This window comes from Rana temporaria, chromosome 6, assembly GCF_905171775.1.
Source record: "Rana temporaria chromosome 6, aRanTem1.1, whole genome shotgun sequence".
NCBI lineage: Eukaryota > Metazoa > Chordata > Amphibia > Anura > Ranidae > Rana > Rana temporaria.
The window spans coordinates 14,038,662-14,052,086 of NC_053494.1; the positions used below are offsets into that span (position 1 = coordinate 14,038,662).

The 13,425-nt window shown below is 45.7% G+C and overlaps 1 protein-coding gene across 2 annotated transcripts in view; it reads left to right on the top strand.

Annotated features, from left to right (window-relative positions):
- Nucleotides 1–1,959: 1,959 nt before the first annotated feature.
- MGRN1 (mahogunin ring finger 1) overlaps nt 1,960–13,425 on the top strand; it is a 22,737-nt gene continuing 11,271 nt past the window's right edge. The window contains exons 1-6 of one of the 2 annotated variants that reach the window (XM_040356283.1): nt 1,960–2,065; nt 5,298–5,388; nt 7,412–7,530; nt 9,942–10,030; nt 10,131–10,277; nt 11,390–11,507. In XM_040356283.1, coding sequence (XP_040212217.1) covers nt 5,301–5,388; nt 7,412–7,530; nt 9,942–10,030; nt 10,131–10,277; nt 11,390–11,507 — 561 coding nt within the window. In that variant the 5' untranslated portion in view covers nt 1,960–2,065; nt 5,298–5,300. Of the gene's footprint in view, nt 2,070–5,297; nt 5,389–7,411; nt 7,531–9,941; nt 10,031–10,130; nt 10,278–11,389; nt 11,508–13,425 lie in introns of both variants that reach the window. The other variant, XM_040356284.1, reaches the window with a different exon arrangement.

Genomic DNA, 13,425 nt, shown 5'->3' on the forward strand with positions numbered 1-13,425 from the left:
TGTCCCCCATCTCCGTGCTGCCACCGTGTCCCCCATCTCCATGCTGCCGCCGTGTCCCCCATCTCCATGCTGCCGCCGTGTCCCCCATCTCCATGCTGCCGCCGTGTCCCCCATCTCCGTGCTGCCGCCGTGTCCCCCATCTCCATGCTGCCGCCGTGTCCCCCATCTCCGTGCTGCCGCCGTGTCCCCCATCTCCATGCTGCCGCCGTGTCCCCCATCTCTGTGCTGTCGCTGTGTCCCCCATCTCTGTGCTGTCGCTGTGTCCCCCTCGATCTGTAGGAGCCAGTAAACCCGGCTCCTACCTTTGCCGAATGTACAGAGTGGGTGCATATATGGGGGACATGGCTGGATATATGGGGGGACATGGCTGCATATAGGGGGGACATGGCTGCATATGTGGGAGACATGGCTGCATCTGTGGGGGACATGGCTGCATTTGGGGACACATTTAAAAAAAAGTATCGGTATTCGGTATCGGCGAGTACTTGAAAAAAAGTATCGGTACTCGTACTCAGTCCTAAAAAAGTGGTATCGGGACAACCCTAATTATAATTATTACTAGTATTATTATTATCATTATTATTGTTATTATTATTATTATTATTATTATTATTATTATTATTATTATTATTATTATTATTATTATTATAATTATTACTAGTATTATTATTATTATTAGGGTTGTCCCGATACCAGTTTTTTAGGACCGAGTACAAGTACCGATACTTTTTTTCAAGTAGTCGCCGATACCGAATACCGATACTTTTTTTTAAATGTGTCCCCAAATGCAGCCATGTCCCCCCCATATGCAGCCATGTCCCCCCCAAATGCAGCCATGTCCCCCCCATATGTAGCCATGTCCCCCACATATGCAGCCATGTCCCCCCCAAATGCAGCCATGTCCCCCCCATATGTAGCCATGTCCCCCACATATGCAGCCATGTCCCTCTAGCCATGTCCCTCACATATGCAGCCATGTCCCTCTAGCCATGTCCCTCACATATGCAGCCATGTCCCTCTAGCCATGTCCCTCACATATGCAGCAATGTCCCTCTAGCCATGTCCCTCACATATGCAGCCATGTCCCTCTAGCCATGTCCCTCACATATGCAGCCATGTCCCTCACATATGCAGCAATGTCCCTCACATATGCAGCAATGCCCCTCTAGCCATGTCCCTCACATATGCAGCAATGTCCCTCTAGCCATGTCCCTCTAGCCATGTCCCTCGATGCGGCGGCGCGATGCGGCGGCAGCGGCGGGGGGGAAAGGGGGGGGAAGTATTCTATTTAGGTATCGGGGATATTTGCGCGAGTACGAGTACTCCCGCAAATACTCGGTATCGGTCCCGATACCGATACTGGTATCGGTATCTGGACAACCCTAATTATTATACATTATTCTAATCATTATTATTATTAATAATAATAATAATAATAATAATAATAATAATAATAATAATAATAATAATCATCGTCATCATAATACAAACAAATTATATTATTATACATTATAATTTCTATTATTACTTTATATTATTATTTTTATTACTAGTTCTATTATTATACATTATTATTGTTACTATTACTTTATATTATTATTATTACTAGTATTATTATTATTATTATTATTATTAATAATAATAATAATAATAATAATAATAATAATAATAATAATAATAATAATAATAATAGTCATCATAATACAAACAAATTATATTATTATTATTATTATATATTATTATTATTACCAGGAAAATGTTACATTTCTTTACCTTGCATAGCAAAGGGTTAAGCAGAGCCCTGGGACGGATCACACCATTGCACAGCCCGCCCCCGTCTCTCTAGTCAGTTGGTACAGTCCCGCCATTGTTTTCCTTGCTGAGGCCAGTCAGCTGGGAGCCCGGCGCGGGGCATGCCGGGATTTGTAGTCCCGGCGGTGTGTGGGAGTGCTGGGAGAGGGGGGAGGTGAGGACTACAGTTCCCGGCAGGCTGTGCGGTGGAGTGGAGGATTCCCCGGGAGCGGACGGGAAGAAGAAGGAGGCCGGAGGGAGACAACAAGACGCTGTAGGTAGATTCCTCCCGGAGTGTGGAGTGTGTTGGGTGTATGGAGGGGGCTGTAGCTGTATTTGGGTGGCTGTGTGCCCCCCTGTGTGGGGGGAGGGGGGGATACAATGTAACAATCTTATTTCCTCATACAGTGAGTGTGAGGCCAGTGTATATCTGTGTACTTCCTGTACATTCTATGTGATACATTGTATCTATTTCCTCATCCATGGAATCCTGGAGACTCTCATCCTGTGTATATCTATAGGGGGTGTGTCTGTATTCCCTATGGAGGGGGGAGGGGGAGGCTGTGTGATACAATGTAACAATCTACTTCCTCATCCTGTAATTATCCATCATTGAAGGAATGCTGAGGAAGGTGTGATCAGGATACATTCTCTGTATAGTTGATGATCTGTAATGTAATCATCGAGTATGAAATGGGTTTTGTTTTGCTGTCTGTGTCGCCCCCCCCCTGGGGAAATTTCCCCCTCACTTCCTGTCCCAGAGACACCACAGGAAGTGAGGAGAGGAAATACTTTTCTTTAAAGGATTTGTAAACTCTCAAGGTTTTTTCACATGAATGCTTTCTGTCCTCATTGGATGGATTGATGGCAGCAGGAGCCAATAGCTTCCGCTGCTGTCAACCAGATCCAGTGACACGGGGGGCGGGGCCGAGTCCTGCTGTCTGTGTCAATAGACGCGGCAGCAGCAGGACTCAGGAACGCGCCTGCACGGGTGCCCCCATGGAAAGCGGCTCTTCATGGGGGTACTTGATGAGGATTAGGAGCGCTGTCAGGGGACCCCAGAAGAGGAGGATTGGGGCTGCTTTGGGCAGTTGGTTATGCACAGAGCAGCCCCGATCCTCCTCTTCCCAGGTCCCTCTTTGCTGCTCATGGCCCCTCCCTCCTGTCGATTGCCCCCCACAGCCAGCAGCTTTCTATGGAGACACCCGAGCCAAGTCAGAACTTCAGGGTCCAATCAGACGCGGGGCCCCAACCTGGCCCTGCCCCTCTCTCACTGAATGGCTGACTGACTTTGATACACAGCTGTGGGAGCCAATGGCGCCGCTGCTGTATCTCGGCCAACAGGAGGAGGAGGAGTGTCCCAGATGGCTTAGACCAGGGGTCCTCAAACTTTTTAAACAGGGGGCCAGTTCACTGTCCCTCAGATTCTTGGGGGGGCCGGATCAATGCAGCCTCATAAATGCCCAGCAGCGCAGCCTGACCAGTGCCCAGCAGCGCAGCCTGACCAGTGCCCAGCAGTGTAGTCTGCCCAGCAATGTAGCCTTACCAATGCCCATCTATACAGCCTGACCTGTTCCCAGTAATGCAGCCTGCCCTGTGCCCAGTAATGCAGCCTGCCCTGTGCCCAGTAATGCAGCCTGCCCTGTGCCCAGTAATGCAGCCTACCCTGTTCCCAGTAATGCAGCCTGCTCTGTTCCCAGTAATGCAGCCTGCTCTGTTCCCAGTAATGCAGCCTGCTCTGTTCCCAGTAATGCAGCCTGCTCTGTGCCCAGTAATGCAGCCTGACCTGTGCCCAGTAATGCAGCCTGCCCTGTGCCCAGTAATGCAGCCTGACCTGTGCCCAGTAATGCAGCCTGCCCTGTGCCCAGTAATGCAGCCTGCTCTGTGCCCAGTAATGCAGCCTGCTCTGTGCCCAGTAATGCAGCCTGACCTGTGCCCAGTAATGCAGCCTGACCTGTGCCCAGTAATGAAGCCTGACCTGTGCCCAAAAGGCCAGGAGGGCCGGGCAAAAGACCTTGGTGGGCCGTATCTGGCCCGCGGGCTGTAGTTTGAGGACCCCTGGCTTAGACATTCGTGGACATCGCTGGAGAGAGATGGGGCTCTGGAAAGTAATTAGGGGGTGCTGGGGGCTGCTACATAAGGATGAGCTCCAGCGTGTTCGCATGGTACACGTGCAGAGCCCGCCAGGAAGTGTGCACGGCGCTGCGCTAATCACAGCCAGGGAGATATTGTCCCGATGCTCGGCTGCAGAGCTCATCCTTATTGCTACACAGAAGTTTTATCGTCATGCATTAAGATAAATAAAACTTCTGCCTTTACACCTCCCTTAAACCCTCCTATCCTTTACAGCCAAGGAAGCTGCTTCTGTTTGATCTGCAACTGCCATGGTGCTGCACATTTTATACGTTATGACGCCAGACGTTTGATGTTTTTGACAGTTTGGTTGAGGACACAACACTATATTGTAAAGCACTGTGCAAACTGATGGGGCTATAAAAATTCTGTATTTTATTATTAGTATTGTTATTATTATTAGTATCGTTAAAGCCTTACTCCAGACCAAATTTTTTTTTCTTGATAAGCTTAGTAAAGAATTAAGATGTCATGTATAGAGGTTGACCGATATATTGGCCGTTTTGGAGAAATCGGCATTGATGAGGTGGCAGTGAATGACATTGGGCACTGATGCACTGGTTGGCACTGATGTGATGCACTGGTTGGACACTGATGTGATGCACTGGTGATATGCGCTGGCGAGATGCACTGGTGGGCAATGATGGGATGCACTGGTGCATTGGTGGGCACTGATAGGCTGCACTGGTGGGCACTTATGTGGCACTGACAGGCTGCACCCCACCTCTCCACCCTAAACAATTATCTCCTCCCCACCTCTCCACCCTATGTTTTGTGAGATGAGGGGGGAAAAAATCGGCCACCCCGATTTCCAAATATCGGCATCGGCCAGAGAAAAACCCATATCGGTCGACCTCATGTATTTATTTTTTGCCTGTGACCCCGCTAGGAAGTTTTTTTCATGACTTCCTGTCTCTGTGACAACTGTACACGAAATATGGGGGATGGTTGTCATCAGGGCAGAAAGGTACAGGTGGCAATAAAAGCAATCAAAAAAGTTTTACCCCCCCCCCCATCATTGTACTAAAGTGTCTTTGACCCCCAGTAGAGAGAGAGAGAGCTTCCAACACTTCTGTCCTGAGAAGAATTGATGAAATCTCATTAAAAGATCTACTATCATGGGTGCTCAACCTGTGGCCCTCCAGCTGTTGCGGAACTACAATTCCCATCATGCCCCTGCTTTGGGAGTCATGCTTGTAACTGTCAGTGGCTTGCTATGCCTCATGGGACTTGTAGTTCTGAAACAGCTGGAGGGCCACAGGTTGAGCACCCATCCTGCTCAATGCAAGACACACAGCCGTCCTATGAGGGATTTGTGGCGGTGTACACAGTTGGATGTATCACTTATTGCTTGTTGTTGTTTCCTCCCGCAGACAATGGGGGCGGTGTGGGGCCGAAGAATTGCCGGTGTGGAAGACATCGATATCCAGGCCAACTCTGCTTACCGCTATCCACCCAAATCCGGTGAGGACTCCACAGTGTTTTTTTTTTTTACCATTGTTCATAATTACTGTTGGGTAGATTCAGGTACCTATGCCTAACTTTGCGGCGGCGTAGCTTAAGGCATTTAAGCTACGCCGCCGTAAGTTAGCGAGGCAAGTACATGATTCACAATTTACTTATCTGCTAAGTTACGGCGGCGTAGCCTAAATCGGCGGGCGTAAGGGCGCCTAATTCAAATGTGTTTGAGGGGGGCGTGTTGTATGTTCATGGGGCTTGACCTTAAGTTTTTTTTTTTTTTTGTTTTTTTTTTTTTTTGCGAACTGCGCCTACATTTCCCAGAGTGCATTGCGGCGAAGTACGCCGCACGGGCCTATTGATTTTGACGTGGACGTAAACGACTTAACTCCCGATTCACGGACGACTTGCGCAAACGACGTAAAAAATTCGAATTTCGACGCGGGAACGGCGGCCCTACTTGACATTACTATTCCACTAGGGCCTAGCTCTAACTTTACGCGGCCTATCTCTTGCGTAAACGGCATAAAAGTACTGCGTCGGCCGGGCGTACGTTTGTAAATCGGTGTATCTCCTCATTTACATATTGTACGCCGACTGCAATGGAAGCAAATATTGCAATCTAAGATAGGACGGCGCAAGCCGTCGTATCTTAGATATGTTTAAGCGTATCTCTGTTTGAGAATACACTTAAACATAAGTCGGCGTAGATTCTGAGTTAGGTCGGCTTATCTACTGATAAGCCGGCCTAACTCTTACTGAATCTACCTATGTGTTTCCCTGAAAATAAGACCTAGTGTTATTTATTTTTTTCAGGAGAGCTGCAATATAAGCCCTACCTCGAAAATAAGCCCTAGTTGTAAGGGGGGGGGTAACACCTACGCTGAAAAAACGGCGTGGGGGTTTCCCTAAAATCCATACCAAACCCTTATCCGAGCATGCCGTCTGGCCGCATGCCCTCAACATTTGAATGTTGAAAATGTAATGTAGCAAGAACACTTACATTTAGATGGATGTACAAGCGCTTTGTGTGACACCCCAGATGATGTCCTTGGGACGAAACGCATCGGGAGGACCCCACCGTTGCTACTACTTTGCACAAAGCGCTTGTACATCCATCTAAATGTAAGTGTTCTTTCTACATAACATTTTCAACGTTCATCACAGAGTTACGCTATGTGGATGTTTTTTTCTTCCTAATCTATGGTACACACCCTTCCATACACATCCGGGATTTTTTTGGACCATCATGTCCTGTGAGACCATCGGGTAACCAGCTATCTTCGTTGTGTTATACTCCATTCCTCTGCCGTTTGGTCACTCTTGCCACAGCCATTGGAGACACATACAGGATTGCCCAGGTTCCATCGTGGTTTTACCACACAAAGCTCTGTTTGACCCATCTGAACGTAGGTTCTCCTGGGTTCAAACTCTCTGGTAAGCCCCTTACCTATCGGCGGTGGTTTCTCTTCACGTTAATTCATTTCAACGCTCCTTCAACTCTAGCGTCTCTTTGAAGTTCTCACCAGGCTTTGGAATTCACCAATATTATTGTTGGACTATTCTATAGTCAGATTTGTCTTTTTATATTTTTACACTATTCGTGTTTTCCACATATGGACATTTTATTTATTTATGTGGACATTTTTACTTCACTTTTGTCATATTTGTAATTTGAAGTTTTACGCCAACCTAACTTCTTCTAGATTGTAAGCTCTAACGAGCAGGGCCCTCTGATCATTCCTGTATTAAATTGTATTGTGACTGTACTGTCTTCCCTGATGTTGTAAAGCGCTGCGTAAACTGTTGGCGCTATATAAATCCTGTATAATAATAATAATATAATAATAATAACTTAATTAGCGCTACACTTTTTAGTTTTCAGGTTGAAAAGGGTTGCATGGGTTGGTGCCATTGGTCCCACTTGCCTGCCCCAAACTAGAGAACGACGCCTTTTTGTAGTGTTTTTTATTAGTATTGTATGCATGCTGTCTAAGTTATATATCATTTTTTTATTTATTTTTTTTAGGAAATTACTTTGCCAGTCACTTCTTTATGGGTGGAGAGAAGTTTGAGACCCCGCACCCTGAGGGGTACCTGTTTGGGGAAAACACAGACCTCAACTTTTTAGGGAACCGGCCTGTCCAGGTAAGTCTGAGAAAGAATGTTAAATAGGAAACCTGCTATAGCAGTATTGTGAGAATGGAGGGTCGGTTGGGGGTGGGCTTGGATATCTTCTTCCAGTGTCGTTTGGGTTGCTTCTTGTCCAATACACTAGCAGGAAGGTCCTCACTTAGATGCCTGGGAACACCTTTGGACTCTTAGACCTTCGTGTTGCGCTCCTCTTTAGTGATGTGGTCCGGCAATAAAACCTGGCAGAGGTTTTATCCTAAAGTGGAAAAAAAATAAGTTTTGACTCTAGACCAAAATTTCTCAACCAGGGTTCCTTCAGAGGTTACTAGGGGTTGCTTGAGCAATTTCTGCCTCTCTAAGTTCCCACTGACACCAATGATCTCTTAAACTATCTGTAAGGGGGTAACTCTTCCCAATGACCATCACTCTAATGTATCCTGAGTTGTAGATACAGTAGTACCCTGAGACGTGAGGGTTCCTCTGGTTTGAAAATGTTGAGAGGCTGCTCTAGATAACCAATAATACCCTGGATCTTTGGTCACAAGCTTCACTGAAAGGGAGAATGAGTCAAACGAACTCTGCTGCTCAGGACCACAGGACCAAACATGGATTCTTTTGACCATGTGACCACCACTGGAAGGAGCTCAGAGATGCATTTTTTTTCCTAGTAAGGTAAATAGAATAGAATGCATTAGGCTGTATTCACACCTGAGCGTTTTGTAGCCTGAAGCTATAAAACGCTAGAGGGGAAAAAATACATTATTCTCTATGGAGATGGTTCACATCTCCACTCCAGAACGCCTGAAGCCGAACGCCTGACGCTCAAACAAGTTCTGGACCCTTTTTTGTTGCGCGAATCGGGCTGATTTGGGCGTTTTTGAATGTTTGTATTCCCATATAACCTAATGGAAACGCTCGATTCAAGTGTGTAGCGCGACAACAAGCGTTTCTACAGGCGTTGTGTCGCTTTAATCTGTTCTGTGAAATAGAATATTCACCCAGGAAGAACATAAAAAAAAAAAATCTACAAACATAGCAACAAATGAAGAAAGAGATGATTATTTTTCCTATTGGCTAAAATAAAAAACGACAAAGTTCAAAAACGTCAGACAACGCTGTATGCAAACGCGCGAATACAGGTTAATACGCGCTACAAAACGCCAGAAAAAAACAACCAAAAACGCTACGCTCAGGTGTGAATACGGCCTTAAGGTGAAAAAATGTTTACCTTTACAACCCCTTTTAGGTTCGGTTCTTTTATCTGTCAGTGGGATTTCTCTGCTGACAGATGAAATGTATACAAAAGAATGCAGGCAATTATTGGTTGTTAGGGAGCGAGGCCGCATCCTTAAAAACCAATGATGTTTCTGCTGTCAGTGGGGATTTCCCTTCCCCGCAGTGGACCTGCCCCCTCCCCTCCCAAGCTGACCACTTCCCTTCCCTTCTGGATCCTCCTGCGGGTGGCTGTCGAGTGACTGAATCTACCTGGTGAGTAGTTAGTGTGTCCTGCACTGAGTCAGGCTTTGCTCTTTGACTTTTCTTAAAGGAGTTCTCTGACCTAAAACTTTTAACCCCCGCTGTGCCCGGGCTGTAAAACTATACAAAATAAACTTTCACTTACCTGCCTACGATCCCCCGTTGTTCCGATATCGCCGTCCCGTTCTCCGGTCCCGGTCTCTTCCGCTTCCTGTGTGTCGGTGACTCATAGTGCGCTCAGCCTATCAGCGGCCGCGACGGGACATTGCTGCGGCCGCTGATAGGCTGAGCGCACTATGAGTCACCGACACACAGGAAGCGGAAGAGACCGGGACCGGAGAACGGGACGGCGATATCGGAACAACGGGGGATCGTAGGCAGGTAAGTGAAAGTTTATTTTGTATAGTTTTACAGCCCGGGCACAGCGGGGGTTAAAAGTTTTAGGTCAGAGAACTCCTTTAAGTCTCTCAGCTGTTGCAGAATTTCTAAGAGGGGGAGGGCAGGTCTGCTGGGTGTTGCAGTGATTGGCAGCTGCACTACATACACAAAAATAACACCCCTCCACCCTAAACAATAAACCCTCTCCACCAAAAAAAAGTTAAAGATACAGTGTTAGCCATATTTTTATTTACATTTTTTATCGGTGAGTATTTGAGGAAAAGTATCGGTACTTGTACTCGGTCTTAAGCTGGTATTGGTGCACCCGTACTTTTCTATTGTATTTGTGTTAACACGAGCTTAGGTCTTGTTTTTAAAGGGATTCACCAGATTAAAACTAGAAAATCTATTTATTGTCCTCCCGATTTTTCTGCCTGTACTCGGGTTCTGGTGCTGAGAACAGTGGTGATGTACATGGGTCTTCTCCTCCAATGATGTGACTCTTTATGGAAGGATCGGGGGATGTGACTTGTTTCCTTCCTTCATTAATTGGCATCATCTTATCCTTGTAGTTCCCATACCTGACTCCGGCCCCTCATGAACCGGTGAAGACTCTGCGCAGTCTGGTAAACATCCGCAAAGATTCTCTGCGACTCGTCCGGTAAAGATTTGAACAGATATTCTTATCCTGATCCTCTGTACGTTCTTCCCTTCCCATACACTAGTTCTGTTTTGTCATGTCAATCCTTATGTACTTTCAGATACAAAGAAGGTACGGACAGCCCCCTGGAGGATGGCGGGAAGCCAAAAGTCTTGTACGGTTTGGAGTTCACCTTTGATGCTGACGCACGGGTTGCGATTACGGTTTACTGTCAGGCCAGTGAAGAGTTTGCTGGAGGGATGGCTGTGTAAGTCTCTTGTTTCACAACACACCCACCTGATGGAAATTCAGGGTAGTGTAATACAGTAAGGTATATCCAGAGCTTCTAGTACAGGAAGGCGGCCTCTTTAATCCCTTTGCGATGACTGTACGCAAATTTAGGTTCATGGGTTGAACTGTTTTTTTTTTTTTTAGGAGCCAGAAGTTTTGCTTTTTAGTGATAACCAATGCTGATAGGCTGCTATGCTAAGGAGCAGGAGGGGACGTCACACACACACACACACACACACCCTCTACCTTCCGGCGCCTCCCGTCCCGCCGGGAGACCCGAGCCACCACTGGCACGTTCGCTACCTATGCTGAGACCCGTATATAGCCAGATTCACCTTTGATTGGGTCTCCGATGTAAAGTCCTGGAAGCAACGTCCCTTCTGATTTACTTGGCTGCCAATGGCACACGGATTTAAAAAAAAAAAAAAACAGTATTCAGAATCGCAGTTTTTGGTAATCTGAATACTTTGAAGTGCAAACGAGGGATTTGGGGGTCTGTTACAGACCCCCGGTCCCTCCATAAAGAGTTACTGTCACAAGGGATGTTTACATTCCTTGTAACCGCAATAAGTAATCAGAATTTTTATATATTACACACAAAAACAGTAAAATTGTCCAAAGTGTCTTTGTTCCCAAAAAAATTATGTTTTGAATGACCGCTGCGCAAATATTGTGTGACATAAAATTTTGCAACGATCGCCGTTTGTTTGTCTGGGGTCTATGCTAAAATATATATATATATATGTGTGTGTGTGTGTGTGTGTGTGTGTGTGTGTGTGTGTGTGTGTATGTATATATATATATATATATATATATATATATATATATATATATATATATATATATATATATATAAAAAAAAAATGTTTGGGGGTTCTAAGTAATTTTCTAGCAAAAAATACGGATTTTAACTTGTAAACGACAAATGTCAAAATCAGGCTTAGGCATGACAGGGTTAATGTTCGGAACTCTCCCCTCTCCTTATAAGTTTTAAATATAAAATTAAAAAACAAATGTGTATGAATATGTATTTGACAGTATTTCAGGTTGTGGTGATACATAACATGACGACTCTGGCTCCCCCTACAGGTACACTCCCCGCACTACAGTCATGCAGTCCCAGACGGTTTATTATAAGCGAGGACTGTCCCAGCAATTCTCTCTGCCAGTGTTTAAAATCGACTTCAGTGATTGGAAAGATGAAGAAGTATGTACAGCAGATTTATTTTTTTATTTATTTTTTTAAAGTGAATGTATTTGTTTTCTGCTATTACTCTTTTCAACTCTAAGCTGTGTTTTCGGGGGGGGGGGGGGGGGGGGGGGGGGTTGAACTTTGAATCCGCTTTAATCTATTGTATATCCAGGACCATACTTCATATATTCTGTTGTTGCTGTGATCTTTGTCTTTGCAGTTTTTGTTTTGCAGCACAATCTTGCAACAACATTATATGTCCCTGTGACTTCCATGTACAGTTGGTTATGCTCCTATTGAGGGTCTTCTTGTAGCCACTGTGACCTGCATGCTCCAGGCTAGGACTGGGATATGTTTGGGGGGGGGGGAGGGAGAGGCTGAAGCTCTGAGAGTGAGGCTGGCAGGAAGGAATTGTGGGACATGTAGTTCCAACACAGATCATCTGTGACCGGTGTGGACTCCCGGGTCCAGTGGTTCAGGAAAGTGCAGCAAAGATAGAACAGGCTACACAAATTTTGAGCGGGCGACTGTACATTTTTGGGATAAAATACTGCTGAAGAAGCTGCCAATTGGTAATGGTACCATGGAGCTAAAGGGGAAGATATTTTATACAGTCACAGTTTAAAACTAATTTTAAAGCAGAAATAAACTACTACCACAAAAGATACATTTTGGGTTATCGGGATCAGTTTGCCATAACGTGCTAGTTATACACATTATTGCACAATGGCATTATTGCGTTTCGTGCGATAACTTTCAGCTCTGCAATCTCAGACCCCCCCGGTCACTGACGCTTCATCAACTTCTTCCAGTCTTCTTCTGTCTTCAGTCTTCAGCCTCTGGATTGGCCAGGAGGGCACTAAGGGGTTTATTTACTAAAGCTGGACAGTGCAAAACCAGGCTCACTTCTGCATATAAACCAATCTGCTTCTAACCTCGGCTTGTTCAACTAAAGCGGAGTTCCACCCAAAAATGTAACTTCCGCTTTTCAGAATCCCCCTTCCCCCTCCGGTGTCACATTTGGTACCTTTTTTAAGGGGGGAGCAGATACCTGTCTAATACAGGTATTTTGCTCCCACCTCCGAGCATAGATATCTGCAGTATCCGCGGATATCTACGCCATGTCCGGCGCCTCCTCCGTTCTCCTTGCTGTCTTCTGGGAGACACACAGGTCCCAGAAGACCGCAGGGACCATTCAGATCGCGCAGCACGACTCCCACATGTGCAGTAGGTAACCAGGAAGTGAAGCTGCAAGGTTTCACTTTATGATTCCCTTAACGAGGATGGCGGCAGCAGCACCCGAGACCCGAGGGACAGGTCGGCTCTAGGTGCTGACATCGCCGGCGCCCTGGACAGGTAAGTGTCCATATTTTAAAAGTCGGCAGCAATATTTGTAGCTTCTGACTTAAAAAAAAAAAAAAAAAAAAGCTTTGGCAAACAAAATCTGGAAGCTGATTGTTTTCTATGCAGAAGCGAGCCTGATTCTGCACTCTCCAGCTTTAGTTAATAAGCCCCCTGACTCCCATGCACGTGCACAGGAGTTGCTTCATCTTTGCACAAACCCATGCCGCCGCTGTATTTATTTATTTATTAAAATTCTTAAAAGCACAAAAAAAGTACAAAACGCAGTCAGTTACCCGTAGGCCTCGATGCGCCAAGAACAACAATACAGCAACAACCAAAAAAACACACACAGGCAGCGGAACAGATCAAATTTAAAATAGTTAGCAGATCAAAGAACTATAAAAACCTATGTAATTCCATAGGCTAGACTGAAAAGCTCAGTTTTTAAAAGCTGTACATGAAGCTGCATACACATGGCTCAGCACAGACAGGCATGGAGAAGGGATTATGCCTGAAGAGACATGCAAAGTAATTTCTGTCATAAAACCCCACCTGTCAAAAGAAACAAACAAACAAAAAAAAAACTTTA